Source organism: Melopsittacus undulatus, chromosome 9 (assembly GCF_012275295.1).
Source record: "Melopsittacus undulatus isolate bMelUnd1 chromosome 9, bMelUnd1.mat.Z, whole genome shotgun sequence".
NCBI lineage: Eukaryota > Metazoa > Chordata > Aves > Psittaciformes > Psittaculidae > Melopsittacus > Melopsittacus undulatus.
Genome location: NC_047535.1, coordinates 2,549,501 through 2,577,250, shown reverse-complemented (window position 1 = coordinate 2,577,250; position 27,750 = coordinate 2,549,501). Strand labels below are relative to the sequence as shown.

The 27,750-nt window shown below is 43.4% G+C and overlaps 2 protein-coding genes across 3 annotated transcripts; one reads left to right on the top strand and one right to left on the bottom strand.

The window, feature by feature from the left end:
* Positions 1–135: 135 nt before the first annotated feature.
* On the bottom strand, positions 136–16,454 carry INTS14 (integrator complex subunit 14). Of its 2 annotated transcripts, none has more exons than XM_034066481.1 (12): positions 16,203–16,454; positions 10,862–11,129; positions 9,439–9,546; positions 7,633–7,788; positions 6,298–6,416; positions 5,728–5,870; positions 4,089–4,181; positions 2,920–3,064; positions 2,552–2,685; positions 2,329–2,447; positions 1,898–1,963; positions 136–1,002 (listed from the first exon to the last, which is right to left on the bottom strand). In XM_034066481.1, exons 1-12 carry the CDS (start codon positions 16,289–16,291, stop codon positions 751–753), a joined length of 1,692 nt encoding a protein of 563 aa, XP_033922372.1. In that variant the 5' UTR covers positions 16,292–16,454; the 3' UTR covers positions 136–750. The 2 variants fall into 2 exon arrangements, with proteins under 2 accessions (XP_033922372.1, XP_005148849.1); XM_005148792.4 differs by lacking the exon at positions 16,203–16,454 and adding an exon at positions 11,230–11,556 and having other exon boundaries at positions 152–1,002.
* SLC24A1 (solute carrier family 24 member 1) lies at positions 14,218–27,609 on the top strand. Its single transcript, XM_005148793.2, has 9 exons — positions 14,218–15,203; positions 15,823–15,885; positions 17,179–17,287; positions 22,501–22,575; positions 24,115–24,218; positions 24,866–25,063; positions 25,406–25,495; positions 26,376–26,542; positions 27,173–27,609. The coding sequence occupies exons 1-9, from the start codon at positions 14,280–14,282 to the stop codon at positions 27,420–27,422; spliced, it is 1,980 nt and encodes a 659-aa protein (XP_005148850.2). The 5' UTR covers positions 14,218–14,279; the 3' UTR covers positions 27,423–27,609.
* Positions 27,610–27,750: the final 141 nt, after the last annotated feature.

The window sequence follows — 27,750 nt, the reverse complement described above, 5'->3', positions numbered from 1 at the left end:
GTTGCTTTGGTTCAGTTGTCTGTTCTTTCCCTGAATGGAGAAGTTGTACAACTGAATTCTTCAACTCTTGTGATAAACAGGCCAATGTTTGAGGCCACACAGCCTGGATGCTATGAAAATGGAACATAATCCAAATTAAATTTTAACAAAGAACAATTCTTTATTCATATTACACAAATAAAAAACATGTCTCACAAGATTTCAGTTACTTTCACAAGCATAAGCACTGCCATGCAAGTGATGATAACTCTCATTAGGGCAGGACAGACTGACTTCCAAGTTGGGCATAATATCAGAGACAACACCCTGTAATTAGCTGCATTTGATCTTGCACAGTGATTCTCACACATTTTCTTTGGACTAATCAAGTCACTGTATGAAGTAGAGTAGCTGCCTTTTAGGATACTTCTACCAGTGATTTCAGTTATGTAGTAACAGCATTCTGGGGAGGTCAAAAGCCATGAGCAGTCTGCTGCCTGATGGCATTTTCCCTCCTTTCATGTACTGAGTAACTTCCACCCATCATCCAACACAGTAATTGACTTCGGAATGCTTTCCACTGTTTCCAGGTCTGACTAAAGCCCCCCCAAACTAGCTATATTTCCTTAGAGAGTACTGATGCAGGTAAGGGACCCCATTTTGATAGGAAGCTCTCCAAACAGTAATTAAACAGGCCCTAGAAAAGTAAGCAGGGCAAGAAGAGTTGAACCACTTGATTCTCAACCCACAGAAGTTCCCAAAATGGAGACTTCACATTCTTTCAGTGGTGCTGCTGGAAAAGTCTGTCTGGAGTGGAGCAATGTTATGATCATAGGCAGCATATTCCGACGCTCCAGTACTTGCCACTTTGAGCTGCTGAGCAGCATGCGTGAGCTGAAAGGCTGCATCAGGGTGAGCTGTGTCAGGAAGCAGAGTGCACTCCCGCTCCAGCATGTCTGCCACACCTTTCAGGAGGTCCAGAAAGCCAAAGGCCAGAGCTGCCTTTCGTAAGCGATTCAGTTCCTGCAGAGAAGGAAAATGCCTTTTAAAGCCACTATGAGCTTCTCCATAAAAAGTGTTTTTTTGCTTCTTATTTTAAAGACAAGCTTCTTCACTTGAGAGGAAAATAACCCAAATGATCAATTCAGCTGCTGGAAACTGCTCAGCTGCTCATGAGACAAAAGTGCTTCAGGGCTGAAGGTGATAGAGGCACAACTGAAGAATTGGTTTGCCCTTGATCCCTTCCTATGAATTTCCACTTCTCCCTTTTGTGCTGTTGTACCTGCCTGTTTTGGCTGCGTCCCAGCAGAGGTGGCCTCCAGCTCAGGCTTCACTGACTGCTGCCTTCAACCACAGTGTCCAGCAAAATGTATCTATATAGATTTTTCCTCACTGTAAACTGACCAGTGCTTATTCATGCTTGAAGTCTCTGGGGCTACAATGTCAAACTGCTTCAGCACTAAGCTTACAGGAGGAACAACAATTACCTCCAGCTACAGCATAGATCATGGATTATTATAATGTGGCCACATGTGCCTGGAATTTGGTCTTTCTCCACTTGAGTTGTAGAAACAATACAGGAGACGTTTTCAGACTCAGAATTGTGTTGCTATTTCTGTCTGATTCCAGTTTCTTTCTGCCTGAACAACAGCATAAACTCTGCAAAGAAGTTTACCATGGAAGGGATCATGTAAATGTGACATATCTATGCCACCCTGGCAGAGAACATGGTGGCAGGAAACCAGACTCCCTTGTCTCACCCTAACTAGTCTGTAAAACAGACCCAGGATGTCTCCTTTACCATGTATGTTTTTGCAGAGCCCTGCTAACCCTCCACAGAACATACAGTATGTGTTCCCTTGTCAAATGCATCACTACTGCTCTGGATCAAAGGTGGGCAGCTTGAAATGTTACTCACTTTATAGAAGGTCTGAGTTTTTTCTGGGAGTTTCCTTGCATTTCTTAGGATCTTCTGTACATCTGTCTGCAGGAGAAAATAACACATAAAACTCTTAGCAACTGCTGGGGAACCTGCAGATAAAACCCTCCACTATTCACTGATAGATGACCCTGACACTGACAAGACTGCAGCACATAAAGGCTCCAACAAATGGTCATTATACTAAATCCAATAAACTAAGCCAGATGCTACACTAGAGACAGTTTCATTGAACAAGTTATGCTTTCTGATTGCATTTTAATCATGACATTTTAAAGAGGCAGTTTATTAAAATGAAAGAAAAGCAATAAAACAATTGCATTAAACAGATAAGACACGCACAGACTCCACTTTGCTGCTAAGATGGCTGCTGCTGCTGAAAGCAAAGCATCAAGTCCAAAACTCGTTACCTGGAGGCCACTTGGTTTAATCCACACGGTAACATTCTGCGCATAGCTGCGCTTGTTCTTGGGTTGCAAAGGGAAAGGGCTCTTATTGTCATCCTCTCCATAAGGATTTTCTTTTGCATCTGAGAGAAAAAAGAAAATACATGGATTTAGCAACCAAGATTTGGCAAGATCCTTCTCATAACACTGAATGTGTAAGAGTTATTCAAATGAGCATGACCAGTACCTGAAATGGGTCCCAGCTGTGCCATCTTCCCCAGCCATGGAAGGGGCTCAGGACCAGGTTCAAAGAGCGACATCATGAGGTTTGATTTCTTCTTACTATCAGCTTGTGAGTAGAGCATTCCATACCACTCTGGCCTATTGAAAAGAGCAAATCCCAAAGGCTGAATTCTTTGCCTAAAATCTGCTGCCCTCCCACTGTGTGAAGGCTCATTATTTGCAATTTCTACTGGCAGAAACATATCCACAATTAAAAGCATACAGCTTTGTCTACCAGTGCTGAGCTCTGTACTGAACACATATAAACAATTTACAACTACAGCATCAATGAGCAAAGTAAGAGGTTTTTCAGGCAGACATCCAGGTCCATACCCCAGCTGGACGACAGCCACCATGCCTTCCACTTTCAGGCTGCCATGTAATAAAACACAGAAGTTGGGGATTTTCCCAGCAATCTGATTAGCTGAATTCTCATCTTCAGTGTCATCGGTGATCCCAGGTCCCACCTCATCACCTTCTGGGGAAGAATAAAAGCAAGCAAAGAGATAACAGGAGAATAAATTCAAACACACGAGTTCCATTTCCATGGCACCAACCTGTATTTTCTACCATGCAGGAATTAATTAATCCTTTTGTAGAACAACCACCTGCTAAATGGGCTGTTTGGGCAAAGCAGCACTATAATGTTATATCAATATTGCACTGCATCCTACTCACAAAACAGAGTTACCAAAACCCTGCAAGTAAAACCTCAGCTTTGAAGACATTAGAAGTGAAATGAAACAGCACAAAGGGTTTGGCAACAAATACACATCTGCCTCCGAACCAAAAGCATCCTGAATTTCAAGTTTGCCTCTCTTATGCAGTTTGCAGCCACTATGAGAAACTGACTTTGTTTTAGCAGCTGGAATACAGCTGTGATTTAACTGTTGATATCTTCAAAGGAGAAAGGCCTATACAGAGATGAAAGCATGTTTGGAGCTTGCTTTCTTCTTTATCAAGAGAAATCTCACTTTCACTTTGCTCTACTCCAAGGCCATGACAAAAGGGGGAATCCTTTTTACCACAGGCTGCTGCACTTGAGTAGCTGCAAGTCAGTAACATGCTGCTTAACCATCCTCAAAGCCTACACCAGTCAGTTGTGTAGATACAATATGCTTGGCCCCAGTGAGCAGCAATTAATGTTTAAGAACAAGTGAGCAATCTGGTTGTGATTAAGATCAGATTTTTCACAACAACACATCATTCTGAGGTGTTAAATATTCATCCTGCACCACAGATTTTATGGCCCATGATTATATTTAGCTTTAAGTGTAGCATGTTCTATTAATAATGATGCCATAAGGACATTGTTCCCTCTATTCAGTTTCTAAAGAACACAGTATTTCCACAGAGTTCAAGGTTTTCATTTTAATGTAACCACACAAATGTGTCTTTAGAGGCATCTCCCATTTTGATAAAGGAAAGGACCTGTGCTTCCAGTCCAAACCACCACAGACACTACAAGGGAAGTTTTGCTAAAAGAAACAGAACTTGCTTACCTCTGTTAAGTGCAATGGGCAGAACCAAGTGTCTGGACAAGACAGGAGGGCTAGAAATGTCAGCTATATCTACAAACCCAACGATTTCTAGATCTGTGGGGAGACAACAGGTTGAAGTCAGATTAGGAAAAGGCTGTGTTCAGAGTCAATTTAACATTACCACTTCCTCCACCACTAAGTCTTCTGAAGCAGTGACAAGAGGCAGCACAACAGAGCCCCAGCCTTGACTAGCGTGTCTAACAAACATTCATGCATAATACCATGACGCTTTAAGATGAGAACATAACTTTCATCACACTCATACTGCTGTCCATGAACTGTGCTGCAAGGCAAATACAGAGCTGTGCACACTGTTTTTTACACTGCAGACAATCCACTGCCGTTTTATGCATTTAAAATAAGATAAAACAAAGCACTAAACCAAACCCAGCCTGTTTTGCAGCTGGAACTAAGGAGCACAGGCTTCTCCTTGACAGCCCAAGTGAAGGACCTGGCTCAAAGGCTGAATAATGAACACCTGATTAAAGCCATGGAGGAATTCAGGGGCTGAGCACACCATAGGCTGCACTTTCATGCACACTGAGCCACATTTCCTTTATGCAAATTCCTCTCTTTGGAATGATAAGAGGAACTCTAGGACTGAATGTAACATAAAATCTCCCTCATCGAGGCACACTGTGGCTCTTTGCTTTTGCTATTTTGGTACAGACACATTCATTGCTATTTAAACACTATGCAGCTACAAATAAGAAGTGATCACCCCCCCAGGTGAGAAATGGGTTTTTTCCCTCTTGCAGATTTAAAAGCCCCAAACAAATGAAGGCAATGTTGGAGGCAGGGAGTTCTGGGTTGCAGTTCCCTTCCTGGCAGGATTTTACCACTATTGTGTCCTTATTCACATGCAAGCTGTGCACGTTTTGTTGATGAACACAGGAAAAAAGGAAATCCACAGGACAGATGCAGGAAATTAAACTGCCACAAGAGCCAGAAACTCACAAAAAAAGGAATTATCCAAAAAGACACCTGGGCACACAATCTAACCAAGCTGCTCTCTTTGCAAGTCCCACATAGCTCTAAGCCAGTAGGAACTCCCATCACATCCCTTGCTTTAGCCATATGAGGCTGTGACTGAAGGTGCCAACCTTTCCAGAGCCACAGCACCTGCCTGGAAAGAACAACAAAATGCCTGTGGCCACGTGCACTGCTGAGGAGCTGCTGGCAATCCTGATGCTTCAGTTCAAACTTCAGGCTAAAGCAGGGAAGTTCAGTGTGTTCTCTCCCAGAAGTGCACCTCACCATTTGCAAGTCGCAGGGATGGGCTATCTGCAGTAGCCACTAATGGGAGGGCTGAGAAAGTGCTTCTCTGCACAGTTGTGTTCTAAAAGATCTTAGTATTGGTAAGAAGTGCCAGGATAAAACAACCTACAGACAGAGATTTCCTAAATCTCAACCTTTACTTGTGCCCTTTTACCAGGTACACGTGGCTCAAATAGGATGATGTTTTTGTCCCCCACATATACCAAAATATTACACATTCAGCAACTGATCCTTGAAGAGAAAAAGTAAATGAAACAGTAACTATACAGGAAAAGAAGAAATTGAATGGATTTAAGTAAAAAGGCAATCAAAGATTTATTACCTGTATTAATTGCTTTAGGAATGGGGTCTATTTCCTCATCTATAATGAAAGGTTCTGGTCTGGGAAATACTTGCACATCAGATGTTAAGTGGCCACACTTGAGAACAGCATGGAATGGTGTATAAGCCACATCTATTAGCTTTCTAAAACATAATCAGTTATTATTAAAGAAAAGGTTAAGACATATGAAACAAAAACAGTTTGTCTAAAGCACACTAACTTATATCACAAAACTTTCTTCTTTTAACTAGTTAAATCGCTAGTTCTTGCATTGCTAAATTACAAAACAAAGCAGTGTGTTATCACACTGATGGCAAACTAACAGCAACTGTGGAAATTAGTATCTATCTACCATCCATAAACAGGCCATTCGTTTGGTTACATAAGGATTAAATAATAAATATTGACCTCAACAAGTGAAGGCCAAGATGAAAATACAGTTAAGAAGATCATAAATTAAAAGGTTAATTAAAATACCTCATATCATCATATTTCTTATTAGATTTGTTTTCCATTACAGATGCTAACTAGAAACCTTCACCAAGGTGTTTTATCTACAGGGCTACTAACCCAAACATCGACTGCACATTCTTCAGGCAGAGAGGTCCATCAATGGTGAAAATCTGCCCTTCCCCATTGTTCAAGTCTATGAGCCGCTCCAGGCAGTCCAAGGAATCCGTGCTTTGAAGCTGTAAAAAAACAAAGTGAAACGTTTTGTGTTTTCTTTTTACTCTATTTATATGAACCAGAATATTGTCAGAAAATGCACACAACACAGCAGAACAGCATCTGACTGGATGCTCTGAGGACTTTTTGTTATCTCACTCCCTTCTGAATAAACCAGTGTTCTTGGTCTCTCTTTCCCAGGAAATGTGCTCCTTATGTTGTATTTATATGAGACCAGATGCAGCGTTTGACCTAATAACAAATCACCATCAAATATCTCGAGTTGGAAGAGACCCATAAGGATCATAGAGTCCAACTCCTAATACATTGCTTTGGCATATTATGTTCTGCTTTTAAAGCAGGTCAGGCAACCAGAAATCGCAGGAGCTCTCAGTCTTCAAGAACAGAGAAATGCCTTAAGTGGTACAAGATTTTATTGGTAATGGTGAGTTTCCAGCTCCTTTGGGATAATACAGTTTTTAGGAGGGAAGGCTGATAAAATTATTGTTGAGAAATTCTCACAGAATTGTGAAAACACCTAAACTTGTCACTGATAAAGATTTTAATAATTTTTCCCGTTATTCTGATGTGTAAACAGTGCTTCACTCCAGCTTAACCATAGAATCATAGAATCACAGGATCATAGAATCAAGAGGATCACCCTTGGGAGAGACCTCGAAGCTGAACTATCTATTCCACACACAAGTAGGAAATCATTCTGAGAGGGACAGTGTATAGGGGCCAAGTCAAAAGCAAGACTATTGCTAAAACCTAACCTAAGAAGCTTTAGTCTTCTTTTTAAACATGTTTTATTCACCAGAATTCTAACTACTGTGAAGAGTTTTAAAGCTGGTATTCAAAGACAGCTGCAGAGAAAGCTTTAACTGTAGATTAAGAAAAGCCCCCACAAGCATTCAATGCTATTAATGCAGTAAAGGTAATAATATAAACAAATACAAATTGCATAATATTCCCCAGGGAGAAACTGGCATGATTTATAAAGATCATGATAATAATGGAAATGCACTAGGTAATCACAGTGCACTGATAACCTTTAACAAAGATACTACCATTACATGTCACCAAATAACCAACACTTAAGCACCGGAATATCAACTATACTTTAAAACCAAGCACAAGAACATCAAAGTATGTTTTGTGCTGACCTGATCATTAGTTCAGAGAAGACCAATAATTATCCAGTGCAACAAAGAAGAAGGTACGTGTTAAAGACATCACCTCTTCGAGATTTGCCATGCACATGACATACAACTTGGATGGGAAGGGGAAGGGCAGTGGGAAGCGGTTGTTTTCACTCCGCTGGTTGTGAGTAGCTAGTGAGTGCCTCAGGGAGCCTCTGCCGATGCCCAGGCAGCCATCAGTGACAAGAACAACCTTGAATGAAAGAAGATGGATTAGCAATTCCAAGCAAAGACACATTTCTATCTGCAGAGGGCAACTACACACCAACACATCCCAGCTGCCTTCCTAGTAGCATGCAGCTCTGTACTGAAAATCCCCGCTCACGTGGGATTTCCTCCACGGAGATGGGGAAAGAATTAGAAAAGTTTCCAGAAACAGGTAAATAAATGAGAAATGTAAAATTTAACCACTGCAATTTAAACTATGTGCATGGTAAATATACACTTTGTTGTAATTCGGCAGTTAGATAGAAGATAAAACCCATTTCTTCTGCAGAATCTGGAAGGCAATCAACTTCCACTGCAAGCCATAGAAGCCATACAAAAGGTTGTATTAATTACTCTGATCCTTTGCAAACATTCAGCTGAAAGATGCTCACATTCTGCAACAAAACTATCAAAGCTAAAACGTGTGTTTTTCCATTCAGTTGCATGTCCAGAGTCACTCCTTGTGGAAAGCTGGAAACCTGCACTAATAGGTTATACTGATTAATGGAACCATTTACACTCAGCAGAGACCCTACAGAGTAGTCAAGTACCTGCCCTTGCAGCACTGCACAGCAACAGCAGGCATTATTTTTGGCTGAGAGGTAAGGAAAAACAAATCCAATTGAAACTCAATGTGCATCTGCTACATCCAGATTTGTATTCTCTCTTCATCCTCCATCTCTCTCTTTTGCAGTCTTTTCAGTTTCCATCTGAACTGCTGCTCACCAGTAATGTTTTTCTCTATTAGAAGATTCTGCACAGCACATTCCCCATCATCTTTCCTCACCCCGACACCTGAAGTTCCAGTACAATGAGCCATGACACAAATGAGAGACCAAATTGTTGAGGTCTAATCTATGCTCGGTTCTTCCATCTTTCTAGTCCTTTGCTTTGAATGTCTGCGTTTCCAAGGTGCCTTTTATCCTTGTTAGATTATGAAGCACTGCCTAGCAATAAACCTCTATCCTTTTTCTCCTTAAGGAATATTGCTTGAAACATCTTCCCAGTTCACTAAGCTGTGAAATTACTGACCTTAAATCCTAACTGAAAGACTAACAGGCTCTTAAGTGTCTCAGGAAACAGAGGGCTGAAAGCAGACACTGCCATAAGCAAATGCAGAAGGCTGAGAGCTGCAAAGGGTGAATGGAGTGTGTGAGCAGATGCATGTCAAATGACTCATTTGGGAAAGAAGACAGTTCAAAACACACTCAGCAGCAGTCCCATGCTGTTGCTTGAGATCTGGAACTGTTACAAGCTCTGAAAACCGTGAGGTACTGAAGCAGAAAGGTTACTCTAAGTGTGACTATAACCTTTCCAAACTGAGTGAGGCTCCTGGGATGGAAGATTACACCCAGATCAAATGCCAAGTCTGCAAAATAGCACTCTGGGGCCAGATTTTATAATCCACTCCAGCACAATAACACACTGGCCAGCCTAGTTTTTTGCTGCTGAGTATTTTAATACACACTTGTGTTCACAGTTCAGATACATCCAAAATCCTAATACTCCGTCTTCCTGTAGCACCAGTGTGCCTGAGAGTATTTGAAGTGTTCATATTACATTTACAATTCTATCTGTAATTTACAGGGAGTACCAAGTATAAGCTAGATCCTAAGAACAGCAAAATCAGTGGTACCTGGCAAGGAATTGCTGCACCCCATTCCTGCTGGACAATATTGCAAACCCCCAGCAGTGCTGACTCTAAACAGGTTTTGTCATAGTCATCCATGTTACTCAGGGCTTCCTGAAAAGACAAACACCACTGTCATTGCTGGGTGAAGGGTCCAGGAAACATAATTAGGTAAGTTATTAATTAGGAAAGTGTATTAATTAGGCATGTCTGTATGCTTGCATTATAACACAACTGCATTGTTACACAATGCAAAGTTCTTGTGTGTGACCTGCAAAATTAGAGAGGGGAAAAAAAAGATAGAAGAAATACTAAATGATATCATGAGACAACAATGACACTGATTTTAAAGGAATTAATATTATAAAAACAGCTCCTTAAGAGAAAAAATCCTTCGCATGTCTCAAGGAGACAGAAAAATCACAATCTGAAGCGATGCCCAACATGAAACATTCTGCTTAGAAAATCCTCCCAGCTATCAGAACAACTGTAACTTTATTCAGGAAGTAGAGCACAAGGAGCTTGTCTCACAGAGACTCTCTGGCAGAAAGAGTAACAGAATCCAAACCTCACATCTGCATCCTGTTCCTATAACCATAAGCTCTTCTCCTTAAAATGAAGAATTCACACGTAACACAGCATCATAAGAAGGGTACAGATGTAAAGCTAATGTGCTGGAGGAGCCTGGCTGGATTCCTGGCTTTCAGAAATCCCTCAAATGAACTCTTATGGAGACAAAGAGAATGCACTGCTTTCATCTGCAAAATGGAAACTTAGCACAGAATAGCTTTTCTATGTTTTAATACGTTCCAAAACATGATGCCTTGGGACAGCAACAAGTCATTTCATCCTGATACTAAACATGATAACCAGATATATATGCATAATCTTTACTTGTAGTGCCTTACTGAATTCATGTGAAATTTCCCTCTTGGACTTTCTCCTTCCCATTTCCTCCCAACTTCCCATCACATCTGTGAAGCCTAAAATCACTTACTTTCACTGTGCTTCAACTCCTACATACTGTTAAAAGCACTGTCCCTCTACCAAATCACTTGACTCAAAACCTTCCTAAATGGCCCCATCTGCTGCATCAGTTATCAAGACTGAATCAACACCTATACATAAAACCATGAATGTCATAGAACCACTGTAAGAACTTCATCAGGGAGTCTTTTCCTCCATCCCACTTTTAACTTCATTGGCCACACTCCAGCAGTGACCTGAAAAGTAGATAAATTAGTAAAAGTCGCAAAATGTTTCAAATGCATTGATTTCACCTATTCTTAAAATAAGGGTAAACCACTTAACTCAAGAAACTGTGCACAGGATAACACAAAAATCACCCAAATTTCACCATGATCTGGCAACACGCACGGGGCTTTGTTTTGTTTTCACGTTGACAGCTTGTGTGTTTCAGGCACCCTACCTGCAGCGTGTTGTAATCCCTGGTGAAGGGCACCATCAGCTCCCAGAGGGACGAAAACACCACCAGGGCCGTGAACTCCAGCTTGTAGTTGGTTGCCATGTGCTCGAACAGCATGGTGAGGCCATGCACAGCCAGGTGCTTCCGCTGGTACTCCTCGGAGCCCTCCACCGATACGGGCCGGGTCATGGAGAGCGACACGTCCATCACCACCACGGTCGGCATGATGGGTGAGCTGCTCCTCTCTGCTGCCCACACGAACTCCGAGCCCCTGCACGGAGGAGGAAGGAAAGGCCACAGTGGTAACTGAAGCTGCGGTTATGGAGGGATGCATCTCACGCTCTCGGTGAGGTGGGAGAAGCAACAATTACCCTTTTGCCCACCAAATGGTGGGGTTTAGCTCAGATTAAGGCAATAGATCCGCTCCTGCACCACACGCAGCATAACCAACCGGCTGTACAGGCCTGGAAGCGGCGACCCAGGCCGCTGGAGGCTCGCTGGGGGAACGCGAGCAGCAGCGGCACCCCGGGGCCGAGGGGAGCGCCCAGCACGGAGCCTGCCCTTCCTCCCTTCTCCTCCTCAGCCTCTCCCGGGGACAGCCCGGGGTGTTCCGAGTGGTGAACAGGGACCGAGGCGAGCGGCGGAAGGCAAACGGTGCGGCACAGCCCGCTGCCGCTCCGCCGCCATGGGTCCGGCACGGAAAGCGTCCCCCCGGAACACCGCGGCAGAGGAGAGAAGGGGCCGGGCAGCGCCGTGCCCGCTCCTCCACACAAGGCCACGATGTTGTGGGGGGGGAACGGGAAAAACGGCGAGGAAAAGTAGGAAGAGGCTGTAATAATGCACTGACTGGGGACAGAAAACCAGTTACATGCCAATAGTGGTGGAAGAGTACCGCCGCGCTATAAAGACTGCTGTGCACAGAGTGTATGGAGGCATTCCCGTTGGCTTACGGACCTCCTCCCTGTGCTGTGTGGGAATAGTGACAGGGGGTTCAGTAAGCTCCATAGTAAAACTCTTCATTCAGTTGCTTTAAAATTATCAAATCATCATTTTCTAACCCCCCTGTGATAAACCTGCTGATTGGATTTTTACTGCCGTTAAATAAATGTTAAAGAATGTTAATGTTAAAGAATGTTAAAGAATGTTAAAGAATGTTAAAGAATGTTAAAGAATGTTAAAGAATGTTAAAGAATGTTATTTCTTCCTGTGCAGAGCTGCACCGTATCAGTTCTCCAGTTCAGAAGGGTTGCTGACACTGTGCCTCTGCCTCTATGGGCATAGTGTAGGAGCTAGGAGGTTTTTCCAGGAGACAATGGGTTTTAAACCTTCCTCTGGCATTGCAAAACAGACATGGCTGAAGATGAAGCTACGTGCAAGTTGTCTTGTTTAAGGGACCACTGCTGCACGCAGAGGAGCGGTGTGATTTACCCCTGCTGCTCTCTTCCATGGCAGCCATGAGAATGGTACGTGTCTCACAGGTGGTGCTTTCATCCGGTGGTTTGGAATGGAGATAGTCACCTGTCCTCATATTGAGAATAACCTGTAGACAAAGGTATTGGCTTCAGAGATAGACCCAAATCTATACAATACTATTTAATCTTCTTAGGGACTGCAGGTATTAAACTGGATTGGCTGTTCCTCCAGTAAGATGTCCTTCACATCTGACCCTCCTTTGTATTAGGACTCCACCAGCAGAGGCTTTGTGAAAATGGGATCATTTTCATCTGCCTCTCTCTTCAACAGCATCTCCCATCTGGCTGTTACGTGTCAAAGAAGCTTCCAGCACTACATTCAACCCTTGGTACTCCTCTTCTTCTTGGACAGCATCTTTGGGAGGTAAGCTGTGGAGGCTCATTTGATTGCTCCAGATCTCTTGTGGTTGAGACAGTCCAACCAGTGAGTAAGGAGCTGACCTGTAACAGAACTGCTAAACTTACAAGACTAGAGGTATTGTGAAAGGCTGGAGAGCTCTTACAGTCGATGCCAGCTTTGAATAAGATTCTGCTTGAGAGAAGTAAAACCAGTGTTTAGGTAGGAGTTTGTGTGTATGTCTTCTGTCCTCTGTAATTCTTTTTACTTTCATCCTTATTAGGAAGTGTAATTTTCTAATACCAGGCAATTTGTTATACACATCATGCAGTTCTGCCATATGCATGTTTATATTCTATTTACATATGAAAAGCAAAGCTTAGATCATCTATTTATCTAAGTACTCCCATGACCCTCCCAACTATATAAGAGAAGATAATAATGCCTGTTTTGCAAGAAATTTAGGCTGATTACTTCATTGGGTGTTATGCAAGAGGGTAAGTGTGTGCTAACTTGCATGAAGAGCTTATCTGAGAATGGCTCACAAGGCTGAGATTCACATCCAGCGTAAGAATAACGTAACATTCCCACTCAGGGGAAAAAATAATCCACAAAGAGTGATATTCTAAGGTATAATATTGAAACAGTGCTAAAGGGTGTATTCTCTCCAGCCCCAAATCAGTCTCCATACTGCCACAGCTGCAGGCTCCGTCACTCTGGCATTTACAATTCCTCTCCCTTTCTAAATGCTATTCAAATAATTATACAAGATATGCTAATTATCCCCTAATAAAAGGTATGATTACATTTCCACTTTGCCAGCTCTGGTTTCTACAGAAAGGCTTGAAACGATGTAGTCATAGAAACAAATGGATGCTCTACATCCTCAGTTTTACTAGAACCAAATCTTCCTCATGCTCTCCTCAAACTAAAAGAAAATAGCTCACCACTGCTTGGCTGGTATTCTGTGGGAGTGCAAAGATGGAGAGCCACAGAGCAGTATAGCTGGGAATATCAAGCAGTTTTTATCCTCCTGTTGAGATTATTTAGGTGAATAGCTGGTCTGTTAGGTGGGAGGTTTTAACAGCATCATCTTGTCTTCAGAGCATCATCTTTACTAGCCCTTTCCTTTACAGAAGCCTCTCCACCTGCAGAACATCTATCCAATTGTTAATATTAGAGAATAACAACTGAAGTAAAACCACAAAATAGCTCCTGGATGTAGGTATGAGGTGGAATCAGAATTCAGCTCAGGCTGGACTCGACCAACTCCTCTCTATTAAACCTTTAATTATAAATCAGCACAGCCTACAGTCATAAAAAACCAGACTGAAACCTGAATCTAGACCTGCCTCATTTAAGTCAATTACTTTTTATTGACAAAAGAAAAGCAGTCAGTGAAGTAATGATACTTATGTGGGGGGAAGGTGCAGTACATTGCTTTTTTTACACCAGAATTTCTTTCGCAGGATTCCACATCTTGTGTCACAGTTTCACTCTTGATGCTTAAGATCAGCTAGAAACAGCAATGGTGGATATAAGTGCAAACTGCTGATTGAGGGAAGTCTTCAGTGGCTTCTGGACACGACTTTGATTTTTGAACCTTTAGGAAATGCATTTACCAAGGAGGCAGCGGCTACAGCGGAACAGAATCATTTTCTTGCTTGCCATAGTATTGGTCCTTTCCCTCTATCAGCTCCAGTTCAGCCCCTCTGCTATTCCAGCACCACACTTAGCACCCCAACTGATGGACCCTGTCAAAGTGACCTCTAGGGACATCACCAGCAACAGGACTGCTGTAACAGGCAATGTCACAGCAGCACCCAAAATAAGGCACTGTATATATGTGGATTCTGAGCCAATTGTGCCCATCACTACATCAGTGGGTACAACACCACAGCAAGGCAATGGCAGTGGAAACTACCCAGATGAAAAGCCACCATACGAGTCCAAAGGAGAATATCCCCAGGACCTGTTCAGTGTGGAAGAACGCAGGCAAGGGTGGGTTGTACTTCACATCTTTGGCATGATGTATGTATTTGTGGCCTTGGCCATTGTGTGTGATGAGTATTTTGTCCCTGCTTTGGGAGTGATCACAGAGAAGTTGCAGATCTCTGAAGATGTGGCTGGAGCCACGTTCATGGCAGCAGGTGGATCAGCACCAGAACTCTTCACCTCCCTCATAGGTGTCTTCATCTCACACAGCAACGTTGGCATCGGTACCATTGTGGGCTCAGCAGTGTTTAATATCCTCTTTGTCATTGGCACCTGTGCCCTCTTCTCAAGGGAGATACTCCACCTGACATGGTGGCCCTTATTTAGAGACATCTCATTCTACATTGTAGACTTAATGATGCTCATCCTGTTTTTCCTAGACAGTGTCATTGACTGGTGGGAAAGCCTCCTTTTACTGACTGCCTATGCCACATATGTATTCACTATGAAATACAACATGCACCTAGAACAATGGGTGAAGCAGGAGCTGAGCAAGAAGCTGAATGCTGTGCAGGCAGCAACAGCAGAGCATATACGGAAGGTTGGTGTCCTTATTGTTCAGAGGGCAAGTTGGAAATAATTCCTTCTAGCGTAAACCACAGAGAAACTGCATCTCCTTCACAAAGTGCATATTCAAACAAAACCTCAGAATACAGGTACTGGTCAATAATTATGGTTATAAAATGAGGGAAATGCAATCTAGATAGTAGAGAGTCTAAGAAATTAGATTGGAACTAAAAGGGAGTTCTACCATTGCATTTACTAAAGATAGTGGTTTCCTATCTACTGTCAAAGACATGGGATTTTGCTTACTGGGTTATTGTAAAGGAGTTTCCAAAAAAACCACTTGCAGAACACATTCCTAGTCTCAGAACAAGACTGGATAATCCTGTGTTAAACAGGGAGAAAAAGGCTTCTGGTAAGAGGCACTGTCCAAGCCTCTTGCAGGTGAGAGATGTTGGAGGGGATTCTCTTTGGCCTTTCTCAAGTGAGGTGTATTGCTGGGATGCTGATGGTATCACTTGTTACCCCATCTGCAGCTTTTGTCATGTGTCCTAGCTGTCCCACTTTCTCACAGCCCAAAGGACTGTTATTAGATCCTCAAACAGCAGGTGAAGCAGTAGTGGTGTTCAATCGCTGTTGTTCTTGCTTGCGTACAGAAAAGCACTGGGGCTGTTGCAGATGATGGAGCAAAGAAGCCAGCAGATGGGAGGAGGCTGCAGGTAGGTTCTAAGCAGCTTCATAAGGGTCTGAAGTCCTTGTAATCTGAACCTCTCCCCAAGTTAGGCTGTGAATAAAGGTGTCAACTTCTCTGTTGAGATATCAGGACCAGAGCCTGCTTTGTGCAAAGAACCAGCCATGCTTGGCACAATGTCCACAGCTTATTTAAAAGGACACCTGGATGAGTTGTGGCCTCAAAGGAATTGTTATAAAAGTAAAGAGACAGCCAGGCTTTCCAAGTGAATTTGAGTAGCTATTGTCAAATGAGTGCTGTTCATTCAGTGCTTTAAACAATAGAGACATTCAGAGCAATTCTTACCTGGTTTCACTGCCAGCTTTCCACCTGGGCTCCCAGAGCAGAGGTTGGTAGGGTCTGTCCTTCCCCACAGCAGACACTGATAAGCTCATTCCTCTGCTGCTGGTTAACTTGCTGACTCTTTGTCTTCCTTATGGCTGGCCAGACATTGCGTGGAGAGACCTGATGTAGTGGCTGCAGAAGTGTGTAACATACCAGCTTCCCCATATGGATGCTTCTTGTTCCTCTATGCACTTAACATACCTGTACTAATTAATGTTCAGTCAAAAGCTCATTAGGACTCTGGTGTAAGAACAGAGCACCATAGCTTTCAAGGACACCTGACATGACTGTGGCATTAACTTGTAGCAGTATAGAAATCTACAGTTAATGACAAGTTATGACTGAAAGCATTGCATGCTTTGGTTATAATTTATAATAACATTGGATTGAGTCTGTGTGATCCCATCGCATTTCATAGAATCATAGAACTGTTTAGGTTGGAAAAGACTTTTAAGATCAAGTCCACCCATTAAGCTGTCACTGCCAAGTCCCCACTAAACCATGTCCCTAAGTGCCACATCTACATGTCTTTTAAATCCCTCCAGGGATGGTGACTCCACCACTGCCCTGGGCAGCCTGTGCCAATGCTTGACAACACTTTTGGAAATGAAGTTTTTCCCCATATCCAGTCTAAACCTTTCGTGGCACAACTTGAAGCCATTTCCTCTTGTCCTATTGCTTGTGGCAGAAGACTGAAAGAGGGTCAGAGTCCTCTGTAGAGCCTTTCTCTAAGGACAGGTTGACCTGTTATCTCATGTCTCTTGCTGTGAATGGTTGCTACTGACATCCATAGTGTGAACTTACCTGTAGAGGTTGCTCCTTGGGTTGTGGAGATCAGCTTCTATATAAATGCATCCCCAGGGCAGAAGCAAACCAACAGTGGAGATGTTTTGAGGAAGAAACTGCTATTGACCTGCTGCATTGTACCTTTCCATAGCCTGGATCAGCCTTACAGCGAGGCAGCAGCTCAGCCTCCCTACACAACACTCAAATGCGCAGCACCGTCTTCCAACTCATGATCCACACCCTGGACCCCCTGACAGATGGTGAGTGGATGCTCCACATCTGAGGGACTTGGGTTTGCAGCCCTGAGTGCAGAGCAGTTTAACTGGGAATACAGCCTTTGCATGTCAGGGTGCTAGGCATCAGCAACCCCTCCCAAAATGCAGCTCTAAGCATGACAGTGTTATAGGGATGAGCTCTGCAGCAGTGGGACATACCCCTTCTGATTGCATGGCTAGCAAGGACAAACTGCTCACATTTTGGCCCTGCCATACCTAATTTACCTGTGCAAAACTGATTACTGCTGTGGTGGCAGCTGCTGCTTCAAGGGGGGTGAGGGCATGTGAAGCAGTTGTTGTTGCTGGGGTCCCTGCAAGCAGTGGCAGTCACTGCAACCCCTCATCTTCTGCTGTCTCTCTGACAACAGGGGCAAACTCAAGTTACAGCTTCCTCCATCTCATAGCATGTCACATCTTCCTTCCTCTTCTTAGCTCAGCCTGCACCCCAGCCTTGAAGCAGCAGCACTCAATGCTGACTGCATTTGTGAGAAAGAGCTGCTCAATCTGTATCAGTCTCATTTACAACAGGAAAATGAACACAGGGAGAGCTCATTACTTACACACCTACCCCTGCTGTGCACACAGCCCCTCACAAGGCATAAACCTGCACAAGAGGAAATAGAAGTTAAAACCCTCAAATTATCATTTTGCCAGCGGTTAAAATCCCAGCTGAGATCTAAAACACACAATGAGTTCCAATTATGGTGGTTAAGCCAGTTCATAGGTGATTTAGCCCAACACTGAACACCTCTAAAAGCCCACCTGCAACACTGTGGTATTGTCACTACTGTGGTAAACTGTACCCCCAGCACTTTGCAGGCAATGAGCCAAAGGCTCATCAGCTCAGGACTAAGATAATCTTCTTTTAAACTGTCCAGGGAGCAGAGAAGCCACATCTCCAGCCAGAACCAGGGTCTTTGTACACAAACTTTTGACGTGCTGTGTTGTATCACCTTTAATCCAAACACGGTGGGGAAGTTCATTTTCCAACACATGATGAAGCACATTAAAAAAGCTTGTTTTTTTAGATTGTTCTTCCCTAGCTCAGCACATGCCCTGCCCCTTCACTGCCCTACTTGTTCTAAAGAGATAATCCCTTGTCCATTCAAAGAGAGATTGAAGCTAAGCAGATCAACACCTCTATCACAGAGGTTACAAAAAGGACTCTTCAGATCAAAATCCCAGCTGCACAAACTGATGGAGGAACAAAAGAGGCTTGATAAAGGCAGAGAGAGATAAGTGTCTGCTTTAACAGATTTTAGTGGAGATATCCATCCCATTACTAACAGTAGCCTAACAAGACCCAGAGTCGTCAGGGTTTGCTCTACTGCCCTTGGTTCTGCTGGAGGCTGCCAGGCAGTTGTAAGCCACTGGCCTTGCTAAATATGCTGTTAGTACTATGACTTGTGGATAATGGATAAACGGGTCTGGAGGGGAAGTTTGGATCTTCTCTAAAAGACAACTTGCCCTCTCATTCCAGCCAGGCAGATCTTGAGTTACTCTCTGTATGCGGCAGCCACTAGATGGGAGTGTGACCATATATACTTAAGCAAGTCTAATACAACAGGATGCAAAGATGGGCTACAGTCTCTCCAAAAATGTTATTTTTTACACCCATTATTATAATATCACTGAGATAAGGGCAAAACCTCTGCCCCAGGTACATGCCTGTTCCACTCAACACTGCTAGAACAAAGACAGCTCCTTAGAAAAGATAATGATAAAGTTACTGATATTACAACAGTACAGCACTCAAAATCAAGGAGCCAGAGTCCTGTGTATCTTGTAGAAGACCTTACCTTGATAAATTCACACCTAAAGAAAAGGGAATCTGGACAAAGGGAATCATTTATGAGTAGACTGAGAAACCAAAATTCCTTGAGGATCTTGGCCATAAAAATGAAGTGACTTGCCCAGGATGACTCTGAAAAGGATTTGAACCCACCAAGGCATATGAGGGCTGCAAGCTCAGCCTTTGTGTTAAAAGCACCTCAGCCATTCAGTGCCCTCAGTGCAGCTGGGTGCCTCATTCCACTGAGCACCAGCAAAGTCCTTCTCTCTGCAGCTTGTACAGCACTGTCTGTACCAGATACAGTTCTGTAATTAGGCTGCAACATAAAAGATGATCCCAAATCAACTGATCTTTCCCCAAGGGTCCTTGTTCCTTCTTGGCAGCGCCCACGGCATCAGCACTTAGAGGCTGTGGCAAAGAACACTCTACAAAGGAAAAGGTTGCCAATTATTGCTCAGCAGTTCCTAACTTATCTTACTGAAATTAGGTTCTCTGTAGGGTTTCCTTCTCTCTGCTGCAGTTGCACTTTATTTGGGTAGCAAAGAAACCATTTCAGGGCAGCAAGAGTCCAAAACGTTGAAAAGCAGCCAGCCCTCAGCCTGCACAACCAGCTTCCAGAGGCAGGGTTTAGAAACACAGGAGTCTGAAACACAAACTTTGTTTGTTCCTAATGCAACACCCCTTGGGGAAAGCATAATTTCTCATCTGAAGAATGGATTAAGATGAGAGTGTTTGCTTTTTGTATTAGGAAGGGGTCATTACACTTCAGCCTCCCTCTGCAGGGGATGAGGGGTTTGACTTTAGTGGTTCTAACATTTACACTGCATCATGAACTGTATTTTTGAGAAGCTTTTATTTTCAAAGGAGAAGTTTCTGGTAACTTGGGGCTTTTCTGCACTTTCTCTGGAAGGGTTTAGAAGCAGAGCATGAGGTCTTCTCAAGATCTTCAGTTAGACACCAGAGGGAACTGTTGGGGAATTAAAGGGAGCAAGGATTTTGGAAGGACTGAGGAATCCTCTCATTTCTGATCCTCCAGTCTTACTCTTGGGTTACTCTTTAAGGTCTAATCATAGAGGGAAGAAGACAGAAGCCTAATTTTACTTCTGAAGGAAGAAAAAGGCTCCAGCAGCAGGGATGGCAGAGCTGTCCACCCTCAGCACACCCAACCTCATGAGCTGATTCTGGAAATCAGACCAGAAGAGAGCAGCCAGCAATGGTGCAGACTAGCATAGAGCTAGGAACTGAGGGCAGCTACAGTTTCTCCTTGCTTCATTAGCATTCAATCACTTGCTTTAAGAGACTCATGATACAAATGGGAAAAAGGAATAATGAGATTATATATATATATATATATATACTTCCACTTTTAAACAGCAAAATCTCCCAATCCTCCAGGTTCATGCCAAATTTTAAAGGAAAAAAATCCTTCCTGCTGTTCATGTTGTAAGTTACTGCTGTAAGATTCAATATTAGAGCCAAAGAATTAAATAAACATAAGAGCCATACTCCAGGTAAAAGCTCAGCTGCCACCTTCAGTCCGGCCTAGATGCTGTTAATCCATAGGGTATGAATCTTCCTGAAGAGCATCTCAAGGCCCCTGGACACAGACAGCTCTTGCCTGATGGGCTCACCAGCAGTGAATGCCCTGGGGACTGCACCCCTGGGTGAGGGCTGAGCCCATGGGGCTGCAGAGCCTCAGCTGTCCTGCCCAGTTAATCCCCAGCACTCGCAAGGACTCAGTTGACAGATCTCCTTCCTCCCAGTGCTGACCTGCAGATCTGGCCAGCTTATAGCCAGCAACTCCTCCAGTCTCAGCCCATCCTGCATGAATTGTGTGTCAGAAGAATTAACACCTTTTTAAGTCAGGCTGATCTCATGAGAACTGGGCACTGCCCTGGACCTAATCTGTTTATCCTGACAAAGAGATGCTCAGAGGCTCTTCTTGGGTCGGTGCTCACAGCCTGCAGCCTAGGTGAGGGCACCAAGCCAGGAGCTTGAATCTGCTTAATCTCTTTGAGCCTGAGCCTGACCGCCCTGACCCTGCTGACAGAAGCTTTTATAACAGCTTCTGGGAAAAGCTGAACAGAAAGATGCATTGCCCAGTGGTTAGAAGAGACTGGGAGCAAAAGGTCACCTCTTCATTGCCCTGCACTGATGGGTATGCTTGTGCTTAGCACCACTAGAGGGGGAACAAAGCAAAGTACTTTACATCCTCTCTGGTAGGCTTCAGTACTGGCAAGGAGCATGGAAGAGTCTGGGCTCTTCAGTTACAACCAGCCTTTCAAAAGGAGAAGAGCTCATAGAATCATAGAATCTGAGTTTGGAAGAGATGTCAAGGAGCATCTGCTCCATTCTAGACAAAGCATGACCTAGACTAGATGTCCCAGCACTTTGTCCACCTGAATCTATAAGCATCCAATGCTGGGGAATCCACAGCATGGGCAGCAGTACAGCAGACTAAATGGGTGTGATAAAGCTTTCAAAGGAAGTTAATTTACAACTCAAGCCAAGCAAGGCACAGCCAATTTCTTGTGGCTGCTATGTGCAAAACCTGTAACCCTCTGCTTAGCTGTTGGATAGGCAGCTCAGAGGATATAGATGAGAGCAAAATAAGGCTTTTCCTTGAGCCAACAACTTGCTCACTTTCAATAGGAGTAGGATTTATGATATTTGAGCACACCTAGCTATGGAGACACACAATAACAAAGCAGCTGAGCAGAGCATGGCTTACAGTGGGAGAAGTCCTCAGTAGTCCCAAAACCACAGTACCGGGCACTGCACTGGTGAAGACGATCTCTTGGGTAGCCTGGGCCATGTTGAACCTGGACACCAGGAATTTAGATCAACTCCAGCAGAGGAGATGTTCCTGCTTCCTTAGAGAAACCATTTTCCACATGACTGGAATGTGAAAGGTTTTTAATCTTTCCTTACCATCAGGTCACCAGGCTGCAAGAGCACAGTAAAGCCTCTTCAGCAGCCACATGGCAGAGGGAAGGTGTCATTTTCAGCTTGCATATTATCTAGCCTGAAAAGAAACCATCAGCCCTTTAGGAACAAAGTGATACTGCATTGAAACTCCTCCTCTGTTCTTCCTACATTTGATTCTTGTGAAGTACAAATATCCCCTAGAAAGGATTTCTCTTCCCTCTAGATTTTCTTTTAAATTAGAAAGTATTGGTTACATGTCAAATTGCTGGCGTAACTGCCATAGTACTAAGCATTTAAATATAACAGCTTGATCAACTAGCAGCCAAAGCCTAGGGCCACAGCCAGAACAACTCACGAGTCAGTGCTGACGGCAATCCACGCAAGAGGAAAGGGGGGAGAGCGTGTGTGTGCTGGGGGGGCAGGTAAAGGGGGTTTGCCTAGCTGGCAGCTGCTGTTAATGCATCCTTCTCATCCACAGCAAAATTTAAAGACAGGGTTGACATCCTGAGCAACATAGCCAAGGCCAAAACAGGGGAAGGATCAAAACCAGAAGGTGAGTGCATGAAAAATTGATGCTGTTTGCCTTGTTTTGTGCTGCTTGCCTTGTTCTGTGCTGCAATCCCACACCTTTCCCAGCACTCAGCATGCAAGGGGTGGCAAAGAAACACGATGGTTTAACACATATCTTCTGTTATTACAGATCACAGATGGCTGCTATAATAATGCAGCAGAAATCAATCGATGTGCGCTAACAGTGGGCAATAAAAGCCATCCCCCTGGGAGTCTAGGAGTGTTTAGTGAGACAGCATCCAAACACAAAGTGCTACAAGGATATAGTGTAAATTGCCACCAGAAGGGTAGAAGAGGGGAAATCAAGCCATTACAGGCTGAAGTTGGGTGTTACTGATCTTTGGTAGACCCTGCAAATGAGGTGTTTGTTAAACAAAGTACCTTCATTTTACCTTGGAAGTTTGGCACACTTCAAGAAGACAGGGAAGAGTCCTCCAAGGAGAAAAGACAGCCTCGCTCTCCAGCCTGTCCACATCTGTTTTGTATACCAGGGACCAAAACTGAGCCCAGAATTCCAGGTGTGGCCTGACAAGGACCAAGTAGAGCAGGACAGTGACATCTCTCTTTCTGCTGGTGATGCCCTTGTTCACGTTCCCTAGCATCCTGTTGGCCTTCTTTGCCACAGCAGCACACTGCTGACTCCTACGAAGCTTATGCCACCAGGACTGCCACGTCCCTTTCCACAGAGCTTCTCCCCAACCTGTGCTGCACTCCTGGATTGTATTTTCCCAGGTGCAGAACCTTACACTTGTTCTTGTTGAACTTTGTAAGGTTCTTGTTAGCCACTCTTCCAGCTTGTCCAGATGATGCTGCAGTGTGCCTCTCCCTTCCAAAGTGTCCACTTGGTGTCATCAGCAACCTTCATCAGGGGACACTTGATCCAATCAGCCAGATCACTTATGAAGACATTGAGCAACATTGGGCCCAGTATCAATCTCTGAGGGACACCCCTTGTGACAGGTCACCAGTTCAAAAAGCAGCTTTTTACTTACTTCTGTTCTGTGTTCCTCTTGGCTATGTGGGTTACACAGGAACAGCACAGAGGACATTGCAGTTATTTCCTTGTATGTGTCAGCACTTTCCTATTTGTGTTTGAATAGCTACCAAATGATTAGGGATTAAAGTCTGGCAGCACACGGGAGTCATTTCTCAGAAGCCTTGAAGAATATCAGCTCTCTGGAGAACACCATGCTCCACTAGAAAATAGGAGAAGCAAAGCTCTGGCTTTTAAGGATGGCTTTAATAAGATCTCTAGGATCCATAATGCAACAAGAAACACCAGCTGTAGATTAGATAATTAGCATTTCCCTGGTGTTATGAATGTGCCTCTTACAGCAGTTTCAGATAGGTCATGGAAGCATCAAGGTATTCTACAACAGGTGGGCCAGATTCTGCCCAGCTTTTAGTAATCCACAGTAGACAGAGAGGACAAACAGCAAACCTAAGCAATCACACTGGGTTTAACATGAGACCACAGGAAATTAAGGCCACTGAAAGCAGTATTCTTTCTTATTACTTTTAGCAGAAGAGGAAAAGGCAGCAACAAGCAAAGTTCAGGTAACTCCTGCCAGTGACTCTGAAGCCGGCAAAGACAAACAGAAGGCAGATGCACCACAAGATGCCCAGGTATTGAACTAAGTATTACAGGCTGTAAGGGCTCAGTCCAGACCCAATATCACGTCCTTTCCTTCTTCCCTCTCTAGGGCTTTTGGGATAGGACCCAACTCATTTCCCATAACTGACAACTAAAAATAGGCTGGATGTAGCAATGAGATATATTAATGTGTTAGCTGAAACATTACATCTTCCATACACAAATCAGGTTCAAAACATGACACTGACTGAAACTGTTTAGTATCTTCTCCTCAAATGACTCTTCTGAGGTTACAGGAGTACTCCAGCATATGGGAAGATACAAGTAGCTGCCTGTCCTGTGTTCACCAGTACACATTTCTGTTTCCCAAATCCCTCCTTTCAATAGATGTAATTCACCTGTTCTGATGAGGAAAGCCTTCTCAAGGACAGTCAATGTTTGAGTCCAAACACCATCTAAAAGCTGGTACTAGTTAACAGATGCAAACTAGTTAACATAATACACAGGCACTGAGATGGGCTATGCCTGGATTTTGTCCACAACAACAAGATGTGGGTTGTGACTGCCCTCAGCCATGTTACAAACATGACCTCTACCAAGGCAAGACCATGGTGCATAAACACTGTGCAGCTCCTTGTGAGTGTGAAAACACTGGCTCTTTTTTCCCCCTGATCTACAGCCCCCCTCAGACAGTGACACCTCAGAAGACAGCAGCTCCGACAGTGATGAAGACAGTGATGACAGCTCAGATGATGAAGAAAATGATGAGCCATTATCTCTTGAATGGCCAGCAACTAGGAAAAAACAAGCCATTTACCTTTTCCTGTTGCCCATTGTCTTTCCTCTCTGGAGCACTCTGCCTGACGTCAGAAACCCAGTAAGCATCTATCTTCCTTCTGCTACTGCATCCATTAACTGAGCTGTAGATTTCCTCGAGGAGTCCCCAGTTCTATTTTGCCATGTTTAGAGTTCACTTGAAGTGCTGTTAATGCTGCTGGGAGTGGGACAGGAGCCCTGGCTGCAGCATATCACAGCCACAAGAGCAGCAACTACTGGTCACCTAATGAAGCTGACAAATCCAAATACAATTAGAGACACCAGGGTCCACATTAAAGCAAACTGATTACAGAGAAGGGTTTCAGGTGAATATTTTGACTGGGGGTTGTTAAATTTTCCTGAAACTTTTCCATGTTTTTCTTTTCAAACTTGATTTTAACAGGACTCCAAAAAGTTCTTTGTCATCACGTTTTTTGGATCCATCCTCTGGATTGCTGTATTCTCTTACCTTATGGTGTGGTGGGCTCACCAGGTGAGGGCTCTATTTTCTCTCTGCAAACAAGACTATTTCAGAACAAGTAGATGGAGGGAGAAGGAAGGAACAGCATCACTGTGGCATTTTATCTGATGAATTACAGCTGCACTCATCCATCACCACAGCAGAAACTTTGGTTTGTTTAGAACCCAAAAGGCTCACAACCCAAAAGGGAATTCCCCATTTCATTCTTTTCAATTTGACAAAGAGTTTTCTCTTTCAAGAGCTTCCAAGGGAATTTGTGCATCAGTGAAAGGAAAAGTGCCATAAAGATTTATCTTAATACTGCCTTTTCATTGATGAATGCTTCTGTGCTGGACGTAATTACCCCTCACCTAATTAAAATTCTAGGAATATACAGGTTCTGATTCTGGGAGCAGCTAAATGTTAACTCCCAGTTCCTTAATGTTCACCTGGTATTCTGGGAAATAAGACTTGCATCCTGTCGAATCAGACCCACAATTTGTATTTAGTGATATATTGCACATTCACAGTACAGTTGATCATGCCATAAATCCAAAGACTGACATTTCCCAAAGCTCTTGGATCATACAGAGCTGCTGCTAAATGTGGAGAAGGAAAGGTGGAAAACATCCAAAGAGGTGAACTGGGGACAGAAAAGTTGTGCTGTGGCTGACTTGACCTTTCTTAGTCTTGGCAACACTGATCGCAGGCCCAGTGGTCCAGCTTTTAGAGCAAACCCAAGACCAACATACCCTGTGAAATCTAACTTTTTATCCACAAAGCAGAAAAATGTGACCATGTTTAAGGGGATTCAGAATATTCTGGCTCAAATTCAGCATAAAGCCTCAAAAGAATGGTCAATTAAATTCCATGTTACAAAGCAAACAGCCTTACCCGACTCTGTGTTTATTAGGTTGGTGAAACAATTGGGATATCAGAGGAAATTATGGGGTTAACCATACTTGCAGCAGGAACATCCATCCCCGACCTTATCACCAGTGTCATCGTTGCTCGGAAAGGCTTAGGTGACATGGCTGTCTCCAGTTCTGTAGGCAGCAATATCTTCGATATCACTGTTGGGTGAGTATTAATTCAATGTTGAAAGATACCCTATTTCTTCTGAAATAGACAGCTGGCTGCTGTTAGGCCAAGCATACTCTTAACTTAACTTTAGCTGTAACTAAATGTAGGGCAGCTGAGCAATAAGCTAATGGTATGTTTAGAAACCTAACCCAACCAGGAAAGACAGATTTTTATACCCTAGTCCATCATCTTCTCCTAATTCTAGATCTACACAAATTAATTATGTTTTTGTCTTGAAAGAACAAGTCTTTGGCTAACACCAAAGATTTACAGACAGGATCCTTATTTAGTCACTCAGAGATCCTATGCAATCAAAGCTCAGTATCTGTGCCTGTACTTTCTATCAATAAAGCATCAGGACATCCTTATTATGGCATGCTGAGACACTCAATTCATAGGTGTTATTTTAAAACCCCTTTTCCATTCCTGGATTGCATTATGATGGCTCAAGTATTATCCAAATGCAGTTTTTGACATGAACAACATCAGTTTTAGATTTATGCTAAGTTCACTGAATGCAATCATGCATTTTTTCCCCTCTAACAGTTTGGGAAAATTGCTTTGTTATGGTGCAGAAAATGAACTGCCTTAAAACATTCATTTCAATTACTTTTCCTTTACTTGCAGTTTGCCAGTTCCTTGGTTCCTTTACTCTATCTTCAACGACCTCGATCCAGTTGCAGTCAGTAGCAATGGTTTGTTTTGTGCAATTGTTCTCCTTTTTCTCATGCTCCTCTTTGTGATTATCTCAATTGCTGCATGTAAATGGAAAATGAACAAACTGCTGGGGCTCACCATGTTTGCTCTTTACTTTGTGTTTTTGATCATCAGTGTGATGCTAGAAGACAGGATAATATCCTGCCCAGTATCTGTGTGACATTTGGATGCTCCAGAATGTCTGTAAGCATACATCAAAATCAAAAGGGGTTTAAGATAGCAACTGTTCTACTGAAAAAAAGCAACCAGAATTATAACAGACTTACTGAAAATAAAGCATCTTTAATATACTAAAAGCACCACAAAACCTCAAGTGGTTTGTCAGCCTCTGCTATATTTCCTTAGGATCAGAAAAGGTCAGATAATGGATTAAACAATATCAAACAACATACAAGTTTAGGCTGTCATGGAAAGGCTGGCATGGAATAGATATGGGAAGGCCGATCCCCTCAAGTTAATGGAGCCAATTTTCAGCACAGAATGTTTGC

Excerpts from the sequence above, each read along its gene's own strand:
- SLC24A1 (XM_005148793.2), top strand. The coding sequence starts at position 14,280 with ATGCATTTACCAAGGAGGCAGCGGCTACAGCGGAACAGAATCATTTTC. Across the intron at positions 24,219-24,865 it reads ATGCACCACAAGATGCCCAG|CCCCCCTCAGACAGTGACAC; the intron begins GTATTGAACTAA and ends CCTGATCTACAG. Across the intron at positions 26,543-27,172 it reads ATCTTCGATATCACTGTTGG|TTTGCCAGTTCCTTGGTTCC; the intron begins GTGAGTATTAAT and ends CTTTACTTGCAG.
- INTS14 (XM_034066481.1), bottom strand. The coding sequence starts at position 16,291 with ATGAGCTTATCAGTGTCTGCTGTGGGGAAGGACAGACCCTACCAACCT. Across the intron at positions 4,182-5,727 it reads TCCTAAAGCAATTAATACAG|ATCTAGAAATCGTTGGGTTT; the intron begins GTAATAAATCTT and ends GTCTCCCCACAG. Across the intron at positions 1,964-2,328 it reads TTAAACCAAGTGGCCTCCAG|ACAGATGTACAGAAGATCCT; the intron begins GTAACGAGTTTT and ends TTTCTCCTGCAG.